The sequence below is a fragment of the Asterias amurensis genome, chromosome 4 (genome assembly GCF_032118995.1).
Source record: "Asterias amurensis chromosome 4, ASM3211899v1".
NCBI lineage: Eukaryota > Metazoa > Echinodermata > Asteroidea > Forcipulatida > Asteriidae > Asterias > Asterias amurensis.
The window spans coordinates 23,749,286-23,773,883 of record NC_092651.1 but is presented as its reverse complement, the minus strand read 5'-3'; the positions used below and the strand labels follow the sequence as shown (position 1 = coordinate 23,773,883).

At 39.5% G+C, this 24,598-nt stretch overlaps 1 protein-coding gene across 2 annotated transcripts in view; it reads left to right on the top strand.

The window, feature by feature from the left end:
• LOC139935889 (transcription initiation factor TFIID subunit 1-like) overlaps positions 1 to 24,598 on the top strand; it is a 69,833-nt gene that overhangs the window by 23,726 nt on the left and 21,509 nt on the right. The window contains exons 22-29 of one of the 2 annotated variants that reach the window (XM_071930504.1): positions 1,425 to 1,600; positions 2,288 to 2,411; positions 7,629 to 7,823; positions 11,286 to 11,422; positions 12,941 to 13,136; positions 14,077 to 14,282; positions 16,637 to 16,745; positions 17,370 to 17,468. In XM_071930504.1, coding sequence (XP_071786605.1) covers positions 1,425 to 1,600; positions 2,288 to 2,411; positions 7,629 to 7,823; positions 11,286 to 11,422; positions 12,941 to 13,136; positions 14,077 to 14,282; positions 16,637 to 16,745; positions 17,370 to 17,468 — 1,242 coding nt within the window. The remainder of the gene's footprint in view (positions 1 to 1,424; positions 1,601 to 2,287; positions 2,412 to 7,628; positions 7,824 to 11,285; positions 11,423 to 12,940; positions 13,137 to 14,076; positions 14,283 to 16,636; positions 16,746 to 17,369; positions 17,469 to 24,598) is intronic. The other variant, XM_071930505.1, reaches the window with a different exon arrangement.

The following is a 24,598-nucleotide window of genomic DNA, read 5'->3' as shown; positions in this document are numbered from 1 at the left end:
TTGAACGCTAGAGGGCGCTTCAGAACAATGCGATAGCGTGAGATTAAACGCCCTCTAATGGTAAAATTACGCGAACTAGAAACACACACGCCTTGAGAAAACGACTTGACGTGTCTGCACATGCTCCCCCACGATGCATGCATAATAGTATACCATACATAACGTACATACATACATCATGTACAGCATAGTCGTCGCGCACATGGATATATATCTTTCTGTCAACATCGCCCAAAACCGAGCAGTTGCGTGGGAATTTTAGTGTCTCTACGACAAACTACACAACCAGCATGACCAATAGTAGCCGTATGAACAAAAATATTATTTCATTGTGTATTGTAAGATTTGTCCTTTATTTTGTTTAATTTGTTCAGTTAGATGAATGCTTTCTTTTTCTTTCTTTTTTTATGATTGCCTTGATGCCCTTTGAAATTTTTGAAAATTGCCTTGGTGCCCTAAATTTTTACACACAAAAAAAGGCAAAAAAAAACGACTAAAGTTACTATAGGCTGTACTATGTTTGCCCTAACACTTTAGCCCGCTTCGCAAATTTATGTGTCTGCAGTTTAAGCGATTTTTAAAATTTTGCTGTTAGATACAAAATTTATGGACTGCTATGCAAAATTTTGATTTTGCTATACAAAAAAAAATTGCGTAACGGTCCATGCAGAAATACTGGACGAAATCGTTCCCTGGTAAACTTAGAATGCTTTTAATAAAAGCTGGCCAAGAGCGCATGGGTCTTGTAACGTTGTTTTGCGTCATTTCCCTTTGAATATTAAATACTGTAAGTACAAAGTAGTCACAGTTTGCAAAGAAAGCTGCAATTATAGCTTCCATACTGGGCTTTGAACTGCTTGCAATATCTTTTGCCAAAAAAGAAAAGAAAACAAAACACTTTTGTACATGTAATGTATAATGCCTGATCAAAATCTAGAAGCAATGTACAATAAGCTTAATTTACCCATTAATGACAGAATTACGTAAAGAGTACTAATTTTAAACTACACATACTGCTCAGTTATTGCCATTGCCAATGGCCATTTCATGTAGCTTTTAAAAGTAGTTCCAGAAATCATCCAGTCAGGCCTGTCCGGAGCAGGTTGTTTGTTTAAGGGATTAGAGGGATTATCACAGTTGGATGCCAGGACAGTGTGTTTACTTAAGGATCCTCCAAAAGTATGTGTGAAACCAGCAATATTTTTTAAAGGGCTGGACACGTCATGAATTAATATGACCTATGACCTTAACTGTTATTTACTTTTTTGCATTCAATTCAATTCAATTCAATTAAAAAACTTTAATCATCCTTTGCAGGCAATTATAACAGTAGACCAGCTACATATAATAAAAAAAAAAAATTAAAAAAAATTTGAATTTCCAATGACAATTATCAGTTTAATTTTGATGGAATGTTTTAACAGATTAAGAAGTTATCACGTTGGGAGGTGATTGATGTGGTGAGAACCTACTCCACACAGCAGGCTAAGATGGGGGAGACTTCCACTGCTAAGTTTGCTCGCGGTAACCGCTTTGGTATCGCTGAACACCAAGAACGCTACAAGGAAGAATGTCAGAGGATATTCGACTTGCAAAACAAGTAAGTTCAAAGTATTTATTTATTTATCGTTTTTTTTGTATTGATTTATTTTTTAGTATTTACTTATTCATTTGCTTGTTTATTTATATATATTTTTATTTTTTCACTTGAATATTAATTTTGCCCCCACTTGTTATTAATTGTATATCTAGGGCCTATTCCTTGATTTGTTTTATATTGTTTATTTTTGTTGTTGATTGTTTTGTTTACTTGTTTATTCATCTTCTTGCTTAGGCTTTTTGTAATTTTTGTTTTTGGTTTGTCTTTGCCAAATCATAGTAATAATAGTAGATTTGTCATACTAATGAGGGATTAAAAAAGTGGTAACAGCCTTTTAAAACAGGCAGGTTTGTTGGCGTGTGATATAGAACCAAGTCCAAGGCCACGACCCTGCAAGGTTTTAAACTGCCATTTAAGACCGAGTCACTACTCTTTTTAAGCCCATTCATCAATACATTTTTTTCCAAAAGGGTAAAAAAGGAAAAACTATGACTGAACCCTCAAGAACAGTAGATACACATGATGTTCCCGCAAACAGAATACACATTGATACTTCACCAAACAAAGCCTCAAAACCCATATTGTTATTATTTAAGTACCATCAATTCATTGTGAATTGTGTCCCAAATCTGCGTTACACCAATTGACAGTTTATATTAAATTCTGTCCTTTCTTTGTCTACATCAGAGTTTTAGCTTCAGATGAGATCTTGTCGACAGATGAAGACAGTAGCTCTGGAGATGACAGTGACTTTGAAGAGATGGGCAAGAATATTGAGAGCATGCTGACCAATAAAAAGACTAGTGTACAGGTTAGTACCCAATCACAACCAATATCTGAACTAACTGAGCCCCTATATCGCATTAGTTGGGTGGCATGGTTGGCTTGTGGGTAAAGCGCTCGCCTCTCACCAAGGTAACCCCGGTTCGATTCCCGGCCAGGGCCATATGTGAGTTGAGTTGTGCGCTGGTTCTCTGCTGTGCCACGAGGGTTTTCCAGACTATCCGGTTTTCCTCCCTCGAGAAAAAGCAAACACTTTCGATCTTGGCTGTGCTCCGTGGTTATAATGGGTTGATGTGGCTGGCAGCCAAAGGCGCCCTTGCATGCCTGCTTCTCGAACACGTTGTAGCCGCGTCCCTCGCAATTCAGCTCTTAGCTGCGAGTAAGGATGATAAGCCCCCAAATTATTATTGTTATTATTATTAGTTTACTTCAATTGATAGGGTGTCATGACCGAGTGGTTTAAAGCACCGAGTTCAAGTTCTGGTGGTTAAGGCGTCGGGATGTGGGTTTGGGTTCCGGTCGTGGTACTTATGTTCTTGAGCAAGATACTTTACTATTATTACTTCTCTTCACCCAGGGTATAAATTGATCCCTGCGAGGGAATATGTATCGCATTGTATTTTGACTAGCCAAGGACAAAAAACACTGGTACAAATTATATCAAAGGCAGTGGACACTATTGGTTATTGCTCAAAATAATTATTAGCATAAAACCTTACTTGGTAATGAGTAATGGAGAACTGTTGATAGTATAAAACATTGTGACAAACGGCTCCCTCTGAAGTAACAGAGTTTTCAAGAAAGAATTGATTTTCCACAAATTTGATTTCAAGACCTCAGAATTAGATTTTGAGGTATTGAAAGTGAGCATCTGAAAGCACACAACTTCATGTGACAAGGGTGTTTTTTCTTTCATTATTATCTCGCAACTTAGATGACCAATTGAGCTCAAATTTTCACAGGTTTGTTATTTTATGCATATGTTGAGATACACCAAGTGAGAAGACTGGTCTTTGACAATTACTAATAGTGTCCAGTGTCTTTGCATGAAAAAAAAACAGGAAAAAGCAAAACAAGAAGACACAAGATGTGATATGGGGGTACATGAATATTCATAATGTATTCATGTATTTATGTATTTATAACTATGGAGGAATCACCCTAAGTTCACCTTTTTCACAAATGCTGAGTTTTAGAAAAGTTATTTTTAATATAGGGCCTACTCTTCTGACTCGTGTAAGTCACATGATGTACTTATTTCTGCAGGTATTTAACTGTGTGTATTTTTAATGTGCTTTGTGAACATATATTGATTACTTAAAAATAATTAGTAAGTTTGAACAAATGAAATAAAGAAAACCAATTGGCTTACCATGCTGAAACGAGCTTTGGTAACAGATGACGACTAGACATGACCACAAATACTAAGACCAGTCAAATTGAGAAAAAAGGTTGTATTTGGTCGGATATGTGCTCATTCTCGAAAATATGTAAAAAATTGAAAAATTATCTGGTAGTGATCTGCTGCCATCTAGTTTACTGAAGTCCCAGATTCAATTCAACATTTATTTCCAGAAACAGACAGCATATTTAGATTTTTTTATATTTGTTTATGTATTTTTTAATTAGGGGGGGGGGGGGGTTAAGTAAAATAATTTGAAACAACATGTTTATTTTTATCTTCAAACTCAAAAGAAGAAACAGCGTTGCAGAATTTTATTTTTATTTTTATGAATCACCCCTTTGATGTGATTGGATCTACATTGTAGATGAGCTACATGTACTCATTTTGAGGAATAACATTTGATGATCTTTGTCTGTAATTTTATCAAAATAATTATTAGCAAAAAAACCTTACTTGGTAACGAGTAATGGGGAATTGTTGATAGTATAAAACATTGTGAGAAACAGCTCCCTTTGAAGTAACAGAGTTTTCAAGAAAGAAGTAATTTTCCACAAATTTGATAATACGAATATGATTGTAATAAATTTCAAATACTCTTTTAAAACACAAAATGCTGCTTAGGGACAATCACAAACTCACAAACTAAATTAAAATTTGATGATGTCTAGTAAGTGGAATGGATGACATGGTAACATTAGACTAGTTGTGTACACAGCCAGGGATTTGTGAAGATCATGGACTAGTAGTCAATAGACCGATCCATTAAGCTCCGCCCCATTGCGTATTGACCAATCACAACGCAACGAAGGTCTGACAAATAAGGTCCGACATGCGTGCGCGTATCTTGGCACGCGCGGCAGAGTTGTGCAGAAAGGCATTGGAGAGGCCCACGTGCCCTTGTGCAAGCCTACTGGATCGGTCTATTGTAATCAGCAACTCTTTGATAGAATATTCAGTGCTGCCAACTCTACCTGATTCTTCAGAAAGTTCCCTGAAAATAAACCAATCTTTCCAAATTCTGATGAACAAATTTGAAGTCTCCCTGATTATGGAGAGTTTTTTCCTATTAAAGGCACTGGACACTATTGGTACTTGTCAAAGACCATTCTTCTCACTTGGCGTATCTCAACATATGCATAAAATAACAAACCTGTGAAAATTTGAGCTCCATTGGTCGTCGAAGTTGCGAGAAAATAATGAAAGAAAAAACACCCTGGTCACACAAGGTTGTGTGCGTTTAGATGGTTGATTTCGAGACCTCAAATTCTAAATCTGAGGTCTCGAAATCAAATTCGCGGAAAATTACTTCTTTCTCGAAAACTACTCCACTTCAGATGGAGCCGTTTCTCACAATGGTTTATACTATCAACCTCTCCCAATTACTCGTTACCAAGGAAGGTTTTGTGCTAATAACTATTTTTGAGTAATTACCAATAGTGTCCACTGCCTTTCATTTATTGTATGCAAAATTTCTAGATATCTCCCTGATTGTTGTTCAAATCTCAAGCGTTTTATTCATTTAAAAAAAAAAAGAATTTATTTCATGCAAAATGTGTCACAGGGTTTTCACTAGTTTCTTGCGAAGCAGATGGCCAATCAATCTCAAACTTCTACAGGTTTATCAGTTTATGTATGGTTGATTACATAAAGTGCTTACACCACCAGCAGCTGTTCTGTTAGCAAAAACCAATTCTGTAATGTTCCTTTATGTTTCTCTGGAAACGCTAGCCATTTCCAGCACCGGGAGCTTAAGGCCCATACATTTCCAATGGGATAGCTCTCCCTTTTCTTCACAATCAATTAAGCCGCTACAGATTAACAACCTTAAGCCACACAAACACACACATCCGTTTTCTTCAAAACAGAGATTTCGTCTTGCCACAATGTACTTCCGATTCCGACCACGCTTTTCTTTTTTTAAACGGGCAGAATCTTAAATCACACTCGGAGCTAAAAACAAGAGGACAATCTTTATGTTCTTTTGATAAAACAAGATCCGTTTGTTGTTGCTGTTGATTCCCCACGGGGGGGAGATTGCGCTGTTGAGACTTATCCATGTAATCCATACATGTATCCCCCCTGGATTACTAAGAGTCATTTGCATAGAGCCTGGTCAAAGATTAGCGTAATCTTATTCAGTACTGCTCATCCGCAGTTGATGAAATAGCTTCGGGGGTTTGTGATTTATCACAAGAAAGTACAAAGTCGCTTGTGATGTTTTGGTTCGGATCGCGTTAACACACGCTTACTAATGTTTTTTTCATAGCTGACGGGGGAACGATATCAAATAACAGAGGAATTAAATTTAGAAATCCTACTCTGGGATTAATCAGGAATTTAGGAAAAGGTTAGCTTTATCGAATGAGTAGGGAGGACTCATTGCTTAAAATCTACAAAATTAATCAAGTAAGAAACACGATAAATGTTGTGTAATTAAACAAGCTTGAACTATAGATCTGAATTTAAAGACTGCCTGCAGGGCATTATCTAGTGTTAATGACCGGACTGTTATTCTCTACTTTATTTTCTTTTTTTCCCCAACATAGAAATATGGCCCGATTAAATAATAAAGTTCAAGTTGATTATCACTTGATGATCCGTACAAACACCCAGACAGGCTGTGCTTGAAGTCAATGAAAATATGCACAAGACTAGAGCCCGGTTCATACTTCATGCGAACGCGAATGCGAAGCGAATTTGAGGTGAATTTGACGTCACACCCTCCTTTTGCAGCGATTATTTGCAAGGGAGTAGAGCAGAGAGCAACTGCTGCGAATTGTTCGTTGCAAATTTGTGACGTCAATATTCGCTTCGCATTCGCATGAAGTATGAACCGGGCTTAGGGCTGGATTTCACAAAGAGCTACAATTGATCTTAACTGCGAATCAATCACTCTTAATGGCCAAGCAACATGTAATGTCACAATACAAATCAATATGGTAATACTGACAAATCATCTTTAAGATGAATCTTAGTGCTTTGTGAAATCGAACCCTGTGGTCTGAATAGATGTTAATTTTGCATCAGGATACAGAATATAGATTGTTTTTACCCTGACAACGCTGTGTATTAAGAGCTGTGCTAATAACCAGTCGACAAAATGGTTCTTATGCAAACTTAGCCTAACCTACAGCTGAAGCCATAACCACTAACAGGTTTTGAACTTTGCTCTTTTAAGCCATTATACACTTTCGGAACAGAAAAAAAAAAGTTCACAGATTTACAAATAATTTACAGGGTTTACAGAAGGTAATGGTGAAAGACTTCTCTTGAAATATTATTCAATGAAATGCTTTACTTTTTGAGAAAACATTAAAACAATATCAATTCTCGATAGCGAGAATTACGGATTTATTTTAAACACATGTCATGACACGGCGAAACGTGCAGAAACAAGAGTGGGTTTTCCTGTTATTTTCTCCCGACTCCGATGACCGATTGAGCCTAAATTTTCACATGTTTGTTATTTTATATATAAGTTGTGATACACGAAGTGTGGGACTTGGAGAATACTGTTTACTGAAAGTGTATAATGGCTTTAAGGGGCACAGCAATTTTCCTCTGTTAAGGGGCACTTCTACGAGGAAAATGTCAATTTGTATTGGAACTTTGCAAAGGGCACCTCGGCAATGTGCCAGCGGTTATTTGGAGGCTGGCTGTCGATTTTACCAACTCTTCCTAACTTAGGATTAATCTTAGGACTTAGGACGAGTTAAGTTCCATATCCTTAGACGTTAGGACTCATTGAACCCATCCTAAGTTAGTCGGCTGCTGCACTAATTCAGAATCGGCTTAATTTGTAAATATTTCAATTGTTGATGTTTTTATCCCCACCCCCAGTTAACCCATGAGCGGGAGGAGGCAGAGAGAAAAGAACTACAGAAGATGCTGATGGGAGATGGTGCAAGTACCAGCAGAGGAGGAGACAGTAAAGAAGGCGGGTCCAAGAATGGAACCAACACTCCGACTCCAGGGGCGGGGCCATCCTCCAAGGATGACGATCTTAACTCGGTGCACAGCTTCGGATCATCATTTGTAAGTTGAAAGTTTTGATGATTGGATGATTGATTGATGAATTGATTGATTGATTGATGAATTGATTGATTGATTGATGAATTGATTGATTGATTGATTTACACCGGTTCCAGAGAAGCGCTCCAGAGTTGCGCCGAAACAAATTCTGAATTTAGTACATGAAAAGTTTGACGTCTGAAACAGTTAGGAGCAACTGGATGCGCTAAAAGTCGAAAGATCAACTGTTGCAGTCGTTCAGAACGACTCTGGAGCGCCTTTGTTTCAGACCTCGCTCTTGTCATGAGGTGAATCTATTAATGTAAATGTTATGTTAAGTTCGCCTGTCTAAAAACATAAATTTATTTGGGTCGACCTAGATTCGCTCTTCATTTATTTTGTTCAAGGGGCGCCTGTCTGAACTGGGTGTTATTGATTGATTCATTGTTTTATTTATTCATTAATTGATACATTGGTTAATTGAACGAACGAATGATTGGTTGGCATATAAAGCAGAGCCATGATATCGGGCCCTGGTTGCCTGTAGTGTAATATCTTTAGATATAAGAATCTGATGCACATGTTTGCTAGTTGTAAAAATCTACAGAAGCTACTTTCTAGCACGGTTGCTCATTACGCCTAAAGAATTGGATGGTTGCTCAAAAGATCTACTGTTCAAACCACCAAGCTATGTACCCCCGTAAGGTAAACCCCCAAAAATGCACCCAAATTAAGATATTCCATTAAGATATTCCGCGATCGACAGGCTACAAATACAAAGCTCTACTGATCTACTGCCCTATTTTCACTTAAAGCTACGATCTCGACCAATATGCTTTGGCCAAGTGACAATAAACACCTTCCCTCAACAATAAACATACCTTCCCCCAATCCCGCGCTCAATGCTTTAAATCCTAGCTGGACCACAAACGACGCAGTGAGAGCCAATATTTAATGGGGGCCAGGGGGCGAAGGCCCCATGAGACATGGCCAGAATTGTAGCTGCGAGAGACTTTGGGGCTGGAAAGCCGAGCTAAGCATTTAATCTCACAGCCTTTTTCTTGGGATTTGCGTTAATTCAGGATTTAAGCATTTTTAGTTCCTGGAGATTGGGTTACAGTGGCTTTCAATTTCTTCAGGATCTGTGCCCTGGACGGATAAAGAGAATAGGGGAAACAAAATGGAATGGAATGGCTTGGAGACATAGTTTAGTAAATAGCTAAGTAAAAGAAGTTTCAATATAAAAGCTGTTATGATATATAATTGCATTCCTGTTCGCAACTTTTCATATAGAACACCTTTCAGTGTCCCCCTTCACATTGTATCTTCTTTTCACAGGCCCCTTTCCATTGGCCCCTTTCCATTGGCCCCTTTCCATTGGCGTCTTTCCTTTAGCCCCTTTCTGTAGGCCTTTATGTGTAGGTCCCTTCCTGTAGGCATATTTATTTTATCTTCTTTCTTTTGGCCCCTTAATGTAGGCCCCTTTCTTTTGGCGTCTTTCCTGTAGCCCCTTTTTGTAGGCCTTTATGTGTAGGTCCCTTCCTGTAGGCATATTTTTTAAATCTTTCTTTTGGCCCCTTAATGTAGGCCCCTTTCCCTTGGCGTCTTTCCTGTAGCCCCTTTTTGTAGGCCTTTTAGTGTAGGCCCCTATCTGTAGGCATATTTATTTTATCTTCTTTCTTTTGGCCCTTTAATGTAGGCCCCTTTCCCTTGGCGTCTTTCCTGTAGCCCCTTTTTGTAGGCCTTTTAGTGTAGGCCCCTTTCTGTAGGCATATTTATTTTATCTTCTTTCTTTTGGCCCTTTAATGTAGGCCCCTTTCCCTTGGCGTCTTTCCTGTAGCCCCTTTTTGTAGGCCTTTTAGTGTAGGCCCCTTTCTGTAGGCATATTTATTTTATCTTCTTTCTTTTGGCCCTTTAATGTAGGCCCCTTTCCCTTGGCGTCTTTTCTTTAGCCCCTTTTTGTAGGCCTTTATGTGTAGGTCCCTTCCTGTAGGCATATTTTTTTAATCTTTCTTTTGGCCCCTTAATGTAGGCCCCTTTCCCTTGGCGTCTTTCCTTTAGCCCCTTTTTGTAGGCCTTTTAGTGTAGGCCCCTTTCTGTAGGCATATTTATTTTATCTTCTTTCTTTTGGCCCTTTAATGTAGGCCCCTTTCCCTTGGCGTCTTTTCTTTAGCCCCTTTTTGTAGGCCTTTATGTGTAGGTCCCTTCCTGTAGGCATATTTTTTTAATCTTTCTTTTGGCCCCTTAATGTAGGCCCCTTTCCCTTGGCATCTTTTCTTTAGCCCCTTTTTGTAGGCCTTTTAGTGTAGGTCCCTTCCTGTAGGCATATTTATTTTATCTTTTTTCTTTTGGCCCCTTAATGTAGGCCCCTTTCCCTTGGCGTCTTTTCTTTAGCCCCTTTTTGTAGGCCTTTATGTGTAGGTCCCTTCCTGTAGGCATATTTTTTTAATCTTTCTTTTGGCCCCTTAATGTAGGCCCCTTTCCCTTGGCGTCTTTCCTTTAGCCCCTTTTTGTAGGCCTTTTAGTGTAGGCCCCTTTCTGTAGGCATATTTATTTTATCTTCTTTCTTTTGGCCCCTTTATGTAGGCCTCTTTCCTTTAGCCCCTTTCCGTAACTCTATTTATGTAGGCCCCTTTTTGTAGGCACATTTTTGTATCTTCTTTCCTTAGGCCCCTTTTCTGTAGGCCCTCTATTTATTTGCAACCGAATAGAGTTGGACCACTCTGGTAAGTTGTTTCCCTTAGGGGGGGCTCCAAGCATTGAAAACCAACACATAGTCAGAATCATCAGTTATAAGAATCATCTTCGATTAAATCCAGACTTAAATCGTTATTTTAAAAATATTTGTCGAAGAGTGGGTGGTGGATTGGGTCTTCCAAAATAACCGATGCCATTGAAAAGTGTTATTCTCTACCCACGTTTATTTTGTATCATTCTGTGAGACTGGATAGCCTTTTAGAATACATCTTGAGTGTGGGCGTTGGCTTAAGAGTTTTTAACCAGTAGGGAGAAGAAACATTTAAATGTGTTGTTCATATGGTAGAGCTGACAAAATGTTGACAGACAGTGTTCATATTTTCCCGTTTGGAGTTTATTGCTTATTGAGCGTTTTATTTACCGTCTCTTTTTGAAACGATGTCATGCAAAATGTGTAATCAGTTTTTCACTATTTTGTTGTGACCTTGATGGCCGATCGATCTCTAACTTCTACAGGTTTGTCAGTTTATGTTTAATACGGTGTATTACATAAAGTGCTTCCACTGCCTGCAAGAGTTTTGTTAGCAAAAAGCAATTCTGTCATGTTTCTTTAAGACTGAATAGCCCATACAATTCATCTGGAGTGTGGGCGTCAGCTTAGGATGGCACCTGTTAACGGAACTGTTGCATAGAGAGTTCTAACCACCATGGAGTAGATTCATTTTAAAAAGATGAAAATAAACTCCATAGACTAAATCGTCTTTTGTTACTTCTAATTTCTCGTTAAAGAGTGGGCGTCGCCTGAAGATATACCGCACCTTTCGAGGAGAGGATGGGACAGAGTTTGTACGGGTAGAGACGGTTAGAAGACCGGAGGTCATCGACACATACGTCCGCATCAGACAGTCTAAGGACGAGTCTTACATGTAAGAAACAGAACTTGTACACTTTTGTGGGCGGACAATTATTTTAAGAAGAAAGATTTAAAGACTTAACAATTTTTGGTACTTTTTGCAACACAAAACACAATGTCCACAGATTTACATTAAACTTACGCGGTTTGAAGATAATGATGACTGAAAGCTTCCCTTGAAATATTACTTGCTGAGGTGCTGTGATGTTACGAAAATACGTTCTACATGCTAAATTAATTTTCGTCTCCTGAGACGAAAATTATTTTTGTGACTTGTTTTTATCTCTCAAAAATTTCAACACCTCAGTCAGTGATATTTTAAGGGAAGCTTTCTACCATCATTATCTTCAAACCCTTTAGGTTTAATGTAATGTACCCAGACCCTTTAAGCTACAGGTATGCATGGTGGAAATTACTGATTTAGTAAGGTGACACCATGTAAAAATCTCTTTTGTGAGTAGTGACGGTTCGGAGAAGAGCCGGTTTCTGCTGAGGTTTTGATCAGTGTGCCCTGACCATCTTCTGGAGAAAGATTGTTGACTCAAAATATTTATAAAAAAAAAGGAAGTTGTCAGTGTATATACCAATTTTTTGTAAGATGACATACAAAGATCATTGAACATACAGCATTAAGTGTCTTTACTAGACATAATGAATTTGAAGGTAAGTGAAGAAGAGGTTACCACATTATTTTAAACCCTCCTATTCTTGGTAACATTTTCTGGGGAGTTGACCAACCGTTTTAAATCTTTCAACTGCATGGGCTGTGTGCAGTGGCACAACCATATACAGAACTAACTGTGTGAATGTGTGTTGGTGTGTAGATGCATTCAACAGATGATATCGTTTTGCAGGCCGGAAGGGTGCATGTATCATTCAAACCCGCGGTAGAGTGTCATGGCCGAGTGGTTAAGAGCATCGAATTCAAGTTCTGGTGCTGATTCACTGGAGTGTGGGTTCGAATCCCGGTCGTGACATTTGTCCTTGAGCAAGATACTTTACTATAATTGCTTCTTTTCACCCAGGGGTATAAATGGGTACCTGCGAGGGTAGAGGTTGATATTGTGTATGAAAAAACCACAAGCGCCTTACAGGCAGCTCAGGGCTGTATACTCCCAAGGGAGCTGAGAAACATTACAGGGATGTTATTGGCCCCATGACCAGGGCACTAATATAAGGAGCATTAATACGGTTATTTTGAAATGCGCTATATAAGAATTTGTTATTATATTGAATGGTCATATAGTAGGAGGGTTGACTGTGTGCTGTGTAGATACATTCACCGCATGATATAGGCCCTGATGCGGGCTGTCAAAGTGCATGTATCATTGAATGGTTGACAGTACATACATGTAGGTAGGAGGGTAAGGTGTGTACTGTGTAGTAAACATTCACTACATGATATCATATTGAAGGCTGGCATGGCTTCTCTACCACAGAAAACAAGACAGCTGGAAGAAATTTATGTGCTGTAATGAAACATTGGATGCCTCAAAATTAAACTCAAACCCACATTATCCCTTCTGTTCAGTCGTCAGTTTGCCCTGCACGATGAGAAACATCGAGAGGAGATGAAGAAAGAACGACGTAGGATCCAGGAGCAGCTGCGCCGCATCAAACGCAACCAGGAGAAACAAGAACAAGAGAAGCTTCATCCTAAACCTCCCAAAGTCTTCAAGAAGAAGAAGGAGAAGAAGATTGATCTCAAGGTCCTCAAGGTAAGAAATGTAAGAGCCAATCAATCTTGAAAATTCCTTTCCTGCTGTCGTTTTCACCAAACTCTTTCTAATAGGATTAATCTTAGGATTTAGGACGAATTAAGTTCCGTATTCATAGACGTTATTAAGACACATTGAACCCATCCTAAGTAAAGTAAGGACGAGTTACTTGTCCTAACTTAAGATTATTCCTAGCGTTTTGTGGAATCGGCTGCAGGACCAAATTTCATAAAGCCTGTAAGCACAAAGACTTGCTTAGCACAGAATAGTATTGCTCAGCAGGAACAGGTTACCAGCCCAAAAAAGTTTGCATTGTTTTTTTTTGCTTGGCAAAAGAAATTTAGCTTCGTGTCAATGTTCTGACAAGTAGGCCCAATTTCATAGAGCTGCTTAAAGGCAGTGGACACTATTGGTAATTACTCAAAATATTTATCAGCATAAAACCTTTCTTGGTGACGAGTAATGGGGAGAGGTTGATGGTATAAAACATTGTGAGAAAAGGCTCCCTCTGAAGTGCCATAGTTTTCGAGAAAGAAGTAATTTTCCACGAATTTGATTTCGAGACCTCAGGTTTAAAACTAATCAATCATCTAAACGCACACAACTTAGTGTGACAAGGATGTTTTTTCTTTCATAATTATCTCCCAACTTCGATGACCGATTGAGCTCAAATTTACACAGGTTTGTTATTTTATGCATATGTTTAGTGTACACCAACTGTGAAGGCTAGTCTTTGACAATTACCAATAGTGTCCACTGCCTTTAAGCAGAAAGTATTGGGTGAATATACCAACTAGACAGAAGGACTAAAGCAATTGAACATTTTTCAAAAACCAAAGGTATACATGTACTTTGTTTGTCTTTAAGGCCTATACTTGTTCATGGGAGATCCTTGAGACTAGCGTGTACTTGTTTTGACGCACCCTGTAATTCCTATCTTTCCTCCAAGATGAAATGCGGAGCATGTGGTCTCATCGGTCACATGCGCACCAACAAAGAGTGTCCCAACTACGCCAAACTGAAGGAGAACCTACCTTCGGTTGCCGTGGCGATGACCGAGGAGCAGGAAGAACAGGAAGAGAGGAAACTTGATGACGATGAGCTGGTCAAGACGGAGGGTACAAAGGTCATCCTGGCCAAGAGTGTTCTTGACCAGTAAGTAATGATTTTGAGGAATCCTTGTTCCCTTCTTGTTACCCTCCCCCCCCTTCCCTAACCTGGGCCCAATAGACCGAGCTATTAGGCTCCGCCCACGACGCACGTGTGAGCAAGAACATGTGAGCCTCTCCAATGCCTTTCTGTACAACTTTGCCGCGCGCGCCAAGCATACGCGCATGCATGTCAGACTTTATTTGTCGGACCTTCGTTGCGTTGTGATTGGTCAATACGCAATGGGGCGGAGTTTAATGGATCGGTCTATTTCATAGAGCTGCTTAAGCACAAAAATGGTGCTTAACATTTTCCTGCTGAGCAGAACTGAGCAGGATACCAGTATACAATTTTTGCACGCTATGACAGGGTCCATGGCGTTTGTACACTCGAAGGGGAAAATGGAACCCGAGGCGAAGTCGAGGGTGCCATTTCCCCTCGAGGGTGTACAAAACCCATGGACCCCAGTCACAGCGTGCAACAATTGCAGACCTGCCAACCTGTACGCATTTTGCATACCATGCACGCATTTTCACCCCTGAGTACGGTGGTACGAGATATTCTGCAGAACGTACGCAAAAAGCAAAATCTATATCGCGGTGTTTTAAAACTGCAGCACGAACGGACAATTTTGTTCTCAATTTAATCAACTGTTATTCGTTCGACCCCAAGTGCAAAAACAACAGATCAAAAACACCCCACACCCCACATCTGAGTGATCATTATGCGCTTCGATAAAAAAGAGGTTGTGCTTAGAATTATTTTTTAAATTCTTACTCCCGCTGGAAAACTAATAAACCAATGCGTAACAGAAGGGGTGGGAATGGCGCATACCAGTTCGGTTAACCTGGTATAGTACATGTACAGCCTTATGCATGGATGTACATGTACATGTACGTGCACACAACGCACGTGTTCGCCTCGAATTCGTTCGGCGTCGCTGTGTGTTTATACTATGCAACATGGACGCCGATCGAAGGCGAAGTGTCAGTGATGGGGGAAAAAGTACTCCTCCACCCGGAAAAAAAAGAATGCATGATCCAAAGAAGTTTCTTCCTCAACGTGGAAAATAATGCATTTTGCACAGTGCACGTGTGCAGTCGGCAGTGCACACACTTTGACAATTAGACATCTCGAAGAGCGGCAGCAGTTTAGGTCAGGAGGTAGCATTCATGTTATTATTTATGTCACGATTTTTTCCTAACTCCCGAGAATTTGGGGAGAATAATGGGAATTTGATGGCCTGTAATCTTTGTATAAGCCTGATAAGGGAAACAAATGATGAATTGAGGCATGCCTCAATTGAAGTGGAACTGGAAAACTCTACGGTGGGCTTTCGTTTGTCCGTTTACTGGGCAACCAAAGATGGATACCAAGTTATAATATAATATATTTGCATTCCGAGTTTAAGTTACTAATAATGTAGGAACATTGTTCAACAGAGCTTGTCAATGAAATTAATATATGTTATGGATCAGAAATGTGTCAAAATGGGCTCACCGCCCGTAGGGAAACCCCTGGCCATTTTTTTTGTGATGTAAAAAAAAAAATGACACTTTTTTCCCCTTCACTCCTTCAGTTTGAAATCCTTGATCTAGGCATTTGGAACATGGTTCCAGCAGTCAACTGGTTATTTCTTTTTCATTTTTTTTCCAGACTGTTAAGGTCACGAGCACAAAAAGTCATAAAAAGGCCACATCAACCACCCCTAAAATAACCACTGATATCATGATACAACTTTTTTTATTATGAAGTAGCCTGTATTTTGTGTGAATATGATATATAATTACATTAAATGAATGGTTCATCTAAAATGAAGTGGTCCATGGTTTTTGCTGACTAACCGTAAGCATTGTGCCATATGCCGTTGTGCACTGGGCGATCATGTTTATGCCGCTGCGATAATGTGGTACTCAAAAATAAATTACAAGGTTGGCAGGTCTGCAATTGTTTTGTTATACCTTTGTATAATTGTTATGTCATCTTCAAACATTATTACGACGGACTATTCATTGTTAAATAAGCAGACGAACAAGAAACAATTCCCTCGAACCCGCGGTTGTTTCGTACACAGCGCTGGAAATCGACCAACGCCGGGAACGATCAAGGTGATGTACACCAGTGTGCATCACTTTTCATGTTACCCGCCCCGTCGAGCCATGTAACATGCGTTTTGTTGTTGCGCGTCACATGATTGAAGTGGCCATCCTGCCTTGTGTGTCTGGCGACTTGCATAAAATAAAATAAAAATAGAAAACCCCCCAAATCTCTTTAACTTCAATCATTATCTTACTTCCTGTCTTCAAAACTCTGATGTCAAAAACGTCTTCCTTAAACACAATTGTCATTTCCTCTCTCAGCGCTGAGCACATCAAGAGGAAGTCTCTTGTTCTCCGTTTCCCGAAAGAGAACCTTCCTGCTAAGAAGAAGAGACGGACGGAATCCTCCCAGCCTCTGGATTACCTCAAGGTAGATCAATCTTTCATTTCTCTCCGGGGATTATTCAAAATTGTAAATCTTCAAGATAGTAGGTCTGTAGTTCAGTTTGTTTGTATACACATGAAATTTTTTTTCGTAAAAGAACCAAACCGAAAGCACTTTTCAGTGGGCCATGCGCTGACTGAAACCTGAAATCAAATTAATTTTAACTGGTTGAAATCTTGAACAGAAACTATAAAACACAATCTTTGAAACCTAAAAAAAACACAGCTTTTGTATTTTTTTTGCACCAATGTGTGATAAGCACTGTGTAGACCTTTATCACGGTGTGGCCATCTTGATTTTGCTCCATTCCAACTCATTGTAACCAAACTGAGGCTGGACGAAATAATAGTCTGGTGCTATGTTTGCGCATTGAATGTTAGCATTCATGACTGTTATGGAAACGGGGAACATGACCAAGATGGTGACAGCGTGATAGAGGTCTATACTCAGTGCTTTCCTATGTCCTCTGAAATAAAACCAGTCGCACCATCATGGTGTTCTGGCTGGTAACATGTTTTTACTAGCAAAAGTTTTTGTGTTAAGCAAGTTTTGGGGTCCCGGTGTTCATGTTTGAGTGATATTGATATTTCGTTACTTTCCATTTGACAGCGTCCTAACCAGTCTAATAATAGACGTCGTACTGATCCAGTTGTCACCCTGAGTATTATGCTGGAAACTGTGCTGAATGAGTTGAGAGATATTCCATATGTAAGTACAACCTTCCACTTTCTATTTCATTCAACCCCCCAAGTTCCCTGGAGTGATTTACTGGGATCCTTCCTCATTCCAACCAGACCCATATTATGGTAACTCAGCGCTTAAAGGGAAGGTACACGTTTGGTAATTACTCAAAACAAATATTAACTTGAAAACTGACTTGGTAACGAGCAATGGGGAGCTGTTGATAGTATAAAACATTGTGAGAAACGACTCCCTCTGACGTAACGTAGTTTTTGAGAAAGAGGTAATTTCTCACTAAAATAACAAAAGACTTCTAGGTAGAAGTCTTTTATTCCTGTCTGAAAGCACACAAATTCGTCCAACACAGGTGTTTTTTTTAATCATTTTCTCCCAACTTCGATGACCAATTGAGCTCAAATATTCACAGGCTTGTTATTTTATGCTTATGATGGGATACACCAAGTGAGGACACTGGTCTTTGACAATTACCAAACGTGTACCTTCCCTTTAAAAAAGTAACATAAGCTGTGAGGAAGGAGGCTGTTCACTATAGCCAAGGCTTGTGGGGAACTAGACTGGGCCCCTGTCTGTACCCCCCAAGGATAAAGACAGGTACACATACTATTCAGATACAGTGATTCCATTAGATGCAATGAAATCATTGGATAAACGTGCAGTGACATGAGCTTTCCATTGATGCCCAAACAGTACGCTCCTATCATGTCCACCATAGAAGTTGACTGCGTATCTCTATGTGAAATGAATTGAGGTCAGAGGTGCATGGACACGCCGGCTGGAGGCCGGTCTCTGGTGTTATTCACGAACCTGGAAGTGTGTCGTCAGATGTTCAGGCTAATGGGGAACAGCCCTAGACAAAATACAAAAACAATAAGCAAAGACGTCAAAACAAAACAAAAATCAAAAATGGAAGAGAGTGTTAAATGTAACGGTATGAGCTAATTATACGCATAATGACCAAGAAATAATGACATCATTAGGATCAGCTAGAACCGTAACAAAAAAAGCTAAAAGTTAACAGTGGAGTCAGGGGAGTAAGCTAAAGTAGACTTAAGTTTTGTGATGGCCAGTTTAAAAACCACCGATCTCAATGTTATTTTCAATTGACAATCGCTGTGTCGAAAACTGCTCAAAAAGTGATTGAGTTTGTACAATCCAAGATCTGTAAAGATTTGTTTAATAGATGGAAAGTTGCATCGGGGGATAAAGAATATTTATTAATTTTGGTTTTACCTATATTCACCGATGTGCGTTAGCAATGTATACTCAGTCCTTTCCCAAGCTCTGAAAAAAAAATCAAAAAAATCACAGGCATGGTGCTCAGGTGGGATTCCAACTGGACCACTGAGATTGTCCGATAGGGGCAGTTCGAATCCTATGATTTTGCAGCGGGTACCGCAACGATTTATTCAATGCGTATAGTTGTTCATTCGGTTTCATTGTAACCAAATATGTACCGATGATTGTGGCTATGCACTGCTGTATTGCAGTTTTCCAAACAGCTCAATCGTTAGAAATGTCAAGTCACCTATTCCATAAAGACCCAGATGGGGGGTGGGGTGAGAATGTTATTCTTATCTTAGTCACATGAATGAGTCTGTGGGTGCTGAGAGGAGCGCAGGAAGCCCCCCTCGTCAAGCAATTGTTTGTCTTGGAGTTAGGTGTGAAACAAGTCTCTCTCTAGGCATGCAAGGAACAGAGTTTGTTTACCCATCTTAGGATCATCTCTCTTAAAGGCAGTGGACACTATTGGTAATTACTCAAAATAATTATTAACATAAAACCTTACTTGGTAACAAGTAATGGGGAGAGGTTGATAGTATAAAACATTGTGAGAAACGGCTCCCTCTGAAGTGGAGTAGTTTTCGAGAAAGAAGTAATTTTCCACGAATTTGATTTCGAGACCTCAAGTTTAGAATTTGAGGTCTCGAAGTCAAGCATCTGAAAACACACACGGGTGTTTTTTTCTTTCAAAGTTATCTTGCAACTCAGATGACCAATCGAGCTCAAATTTTCACAGGTTTGTTATTTTATGCATATGTTGAGATACACCTAGTGAGAAGACTGGTCTTTGATAATTGCCAATAGTGTCCAGTGTTTTTAAAGTCTTGCAGTGGAAATTGAGTATATAGCTTATTAATATTGGTTGTTTACCCATACACCGATGTGTGTTAGCACTGTATACTCAGTACTTTCCCGAGTCCTGTGAAAAAATTTCACAGGCATGTTACTCGGGTGGGATTCGAACCCACGACCCTTGTGATTCTAGAGCAGTGTTTTACCAACTAGACTACCGAGGTTGCTAGAGGCAGTTTGAATCCTATATTTGAATATAGCTGTTGGAAATTAAATTGTCTGGTGTGCTGAGTTTAAGGTTGTTTCATCAGTTGGTCTTGTCAATGTAACCGATAAAATTGAAGAAAAAAAATATAATAAAAGTCACCTGTGAAAGGGTCTATTGAATGCGCCGTATTTTGGACTGGGTGAGGGCGCTCTCCGTAGTATTTTAACACTACCAGGGGTATACGCGATTTGTCCTGCACTGCTAATAGGGTTGTAACATCTCCTTTGGTGATATGATGTCTGTGGTGGTAAAGTGTTCAAGTCTTTAATAACTGTTTCGGGTATTCGAATATACCCCGTGAGACAACTATGTTTGAAAGCGCCCTCATGCGGTCAACATTATGGCGCATACTTAATACTTGTTAAGAAAACAGAAAAAGAACCAGTAACAGTATTTTGGTCAAGAACATAAAATCCATCCAGGTTTAGCGAGATGACAGCGGGTTCCAGTGACATCTTTGGCTGTATTTAGGGCAGTATTCAAATAAACACCACAGTGTCCCAAAGCTATGTAAACACTCCTACATGTACATGAGAGAGTACGTAAGTATTTTGAACCATGTTCCCGCGGTCCAACGAACCAGTCCATTAACATGATGAGTGTTACTAGTGTTCACACTTTGGAGACCCTCTCTAAAGCGAAAAAGGACTCGGCAAACTTGAGCCCAACATTGGGTCCAGAGATAAGTTAAAGAAACATTACAGAATTGGTTTTTGCTAACAACACAGTTGCTGGCAGTGTAAGCACTTTATGTCATCCACCGTATACATCAACTGACAAGCCTGTAGAAGTTTGAGATCGATCGGCCGTGTGGGTCACGAGAGAATAGTGAAAACCGATTACACATTTTGCATTGCATCAATGCCAAAACAAAAATGAATAAAACGCTCACTGAGCGATAAACTCCAAACGCGAAGTTAGACTATTTTTTTCTCATCAGATTATGACATTTCAGACAGATATATTTCAAGGGATGTTTTCAATTTTCATCATCATTAGACCGTGTAATCTGTGATCTTCACGATTTTTGTTTCCTTTAAGTAATATCTAGGCTGTCTGTGTCCCTTGGGGAGGGTCTCAAAAGTCTGAATGCTAGTAACGTTCAAAGACCATTTATGTTATTTGACTTATTGCTGGACCCCATGTTCAGCTCAGTTTGACTTTTCATTTTTTGGAAGAGAGAACATTCATCGTTCAGTTTGACGGCAATCGTTGATTTCCCTTGGTTGAGTTTGGGACCGTGAAGCTCTTTGGGACACACATTTACACTATGTTCATTGCCCCACAGCCTCAGCTCTTTAATTATTCATTTCCGTCTACGTGATTACATTATTTAGTCTAGGTTCAGGATGTCACATTGACATCCGGGAGCAAGCTTCGTTTGACTCCTTTGCAGTCTGTTTACACAATACTACGCCTTTATCAAAACAACCAGAAACGTACTTGATACTATTTCAGTAGTTGGCTGCTCCTGTTTGGATTTGGCTTACACCTCTGTCTGTGGTATCTGTCATCAATTTTGATTTGTACTTGTAGCTATTTCTCTGAAGGAACATCATTCAAGTTTAACTTAAGTCTGAAAGTTTACTAAGGGAGTAAAAGGGTAGCGACGAGCTCTTACACGGCCGTTTAAAGCCAGCAGGGTCAAATTGCCGTGCGATAAAAGCCCGAGCCAAAAGGCAAGGGCCTTTATCGCACGGCAACGACCCTGCAAGGTTTTAAACGGACGTATAAGAACGAGTCACTACTCCCAATTCCCATTCATAAATGCCCTTTTGTTCAAAAACGTTAAAAAAATACAGTTACAGAAACTTTGATAGTTGAAAAATCCAGGTTTGAAATATTTTGTCCAAAAACTTTGTGAAGAGTATGTGTTGCTAGAAAACAGTTAACAGTTAACAAAGGTTTCAGTGCCATACATTTCTATTGGTAATGCTCGTACAGCTCCCTCGCTGAAAGCTCGGAACTTAGGGGTTATTTTTTATTCATCGATGACACTTCAACCACAATGCAACAGCTGATTTGGGTTGTTTCATCCTAAATTAACGACAACGTGTTTCCATGCTGAAAACTGTGCATGGTTTTTCCTAATTTTCTCCTGACACCCACAACGGATTAAGCCATTCTTTGCACATGTTTGTTAGCATGTGTATGTTTTTGTGTATGTTTTTAACACAAAACATGAACACTGCTGCAACTATTTTGGCAGCCCTACCAATGGCATTATATTCTTCCTGCTTTCATCTGATTCAAATTTATATGAAAAATTAGTCAAACTGTTTTTAAAGGGAAGGTACACGTTTGGTAATTGTCAAATACCAGTGTTCTCACTGGGTGTATCCCATCATAACCATAAAATAACAAGCCTGTGAAAATTTGGGCCCAATCGGTCATCGAAGTTGCGAGAAAATGATGAAAGAAAAAACACCCTTGTTGGACGAATTTGTGTGCTTTCAGATAGGAATGAAAGACTTCTAGCTAGAAGTCTTTTATTATTTGAGTGAGAAATAACCTCTTCCTCAAAAACTACATTACTTCAGAGGGAGTCGTTTCCCACAATGTTTTATACTATCAACAGCTCTCCAATGCTCATTACCAAGTCAGTTTGTAAGTTAATATTTGCTTTGAGTAATTACCAAACGTGTACCTTCCTTTTAAGAAGCTTGAACAGTCTATGAAAACCTATAGTACAGTTCATCCATGTCTCTATAAAATTCTTCAAATTTTTCCAAATATCCCGCCTCAAAATAACTCTTGGCACCTACAGCAATTGCTGTGGTGCCCTGTGCTTTTGCTGTGGTGCCCTTTGCAGAAGTGACCCAAGAGGAAAATTGCTGTGCCCCTTAAAGAGCAAGCTCAAAGCATGAGATGTCATGCACACAATCCTTAAATAGTACCTTAAATAATTGAGTACATCTATATATGCAAGAGTCAAGTCTGTTATTGTTTATTATAAATCAGTTTGACATCACAAACATTTCCCCAGAGAGGATGTGCGTCTCTAAAAGTACAAGCTTTAAACGACAACCACCTGGGATTGCAATGGGAGGGAAATGTCAGCTTTCCTGGTAGCTAAGCGAATGGGAAACTGTCTCCAGGGAAAACCTTGATTGAGAGTTTCCATTGGTTGTCTGAACGAGGCCTTAATGCAGAACGGGAAACCACTGTCCCCGCTGGGGGGAACATGGTGTCAGGTGTGAACCTAGTGTTTCAGGCTGATCATGTTTTTCTTTAGGGAGGGTCGGGGGGGGGGGGTCTCTGATCTGACCACATTCTGAAAAGACTAAACCACAGACACCTTTAGTCTCACTGGGTGGAACTTAAAGAAACTGTGTGGTATTTTGGGCCAATGCACAGACCTTTTTCTTTACAAAGGAATAAATGTTACCCTGCCAAGCTGATGTTTGTTAGAAAAGGGAAACTAGAGTAACATCGGTTGACCCCACAAATAAAATATGTAAGGAAATATTTTTGTGGGTAGGTGATTTGGTGATGGGGGGGGGGGGAGGGGGAGGGGAGGAGAGCGGGTTATACTATTAATACTATTAATTCGGCACCCCGAACAAAGATATTTACAAAATAAGGACACCGCCAACATAGGGCTAGATAGCTCAGTTAGTAGAGCGCCGGCACGTTAATCCGGAGGTCGTTGGTTTGAATCCCACTCTAGTCAATTCTTTGTTCGACCACAAAAAACTATTAATTTTTTTAAAATTTAAAGACTGCTTTTCTCCAGTTAAAAGCTTCACGGAGGAAATTTAAACTTCTTTTCATTGGGTTCTTGGCTAGTTCAGTGCTTTTCTGAGAGTCATTGGTTTACCAATTCTGGGGTACCAATTCTGTATGCTGTCGTCCTTGAGGCTACCCTCAGAAGGTCTGTGTACAAACTGATTTCCAAGCCAATGGGGAAAAATTGACAAGGATGAACTTTAATGTCTAAGGTTTAGGCGCTCAGTAAATGCCCCTTTACACTTACAACAATTTGTCAGCATCATAAATAAATAATGAATAAATAATAGTAGGTATTTGTAACGCGTCAAATCAATCTTTACAAATGTTCAAGGCGCAGTAGAGACAATGTAAACACAACATACATGTACATCATGTTCATTTTCCCATACCAATCCAATCTTCAGATTCTGGGAAAAAAAGCACATTATCTGCACATGACAGAACAATGTACTTTACTGATCAGTAAATCTACGGAAATTGAAAGCATTTCACCATGAAGAACCACCCCCTCGTGGGGTGTATCAGCCAGGGTTACCTGACCCAGGGGATGAAGTGTACTTCAGATTTCTAGCCTTCTTTTAAGGGCACTGGACACTATTGGTAATTACTCAAAATAATTATTTGCAGAAAACCTTACTTGGTAACGAGTAATCAGCAATGGTTGATGGTATAAAACATTGTGAGAAACGGCTCCCTCTGAAGTGGAGTAGTTTTCGAGAAAGAAGTAATTTTCCACGAATTTGATTTTGAGACCTCGGGTATAGAATTTGAGGTCTTGAAATCAAGCATCTGAAAGCACACAACTATGTATGACAAGGGTGTGTTTTCTTTCATTATTATCTCGCAACCTCGGTGACCAATTGAGCTCAAATTTTCACAGGTTTGTTATTTTATGCATATGTTGAGATACACGAAGTGAGGGGAGTGGTCTTTGACAATTACCAATAGTGTCCAATGTCTTTAAAGGCACTCAACACTTGGTAATTACTCAACATAATTGTTAGAAACTTACTGGGCAACAAGCAATGGAGAGCTGTTGATAGTATACAGCATTGTGAGAAAC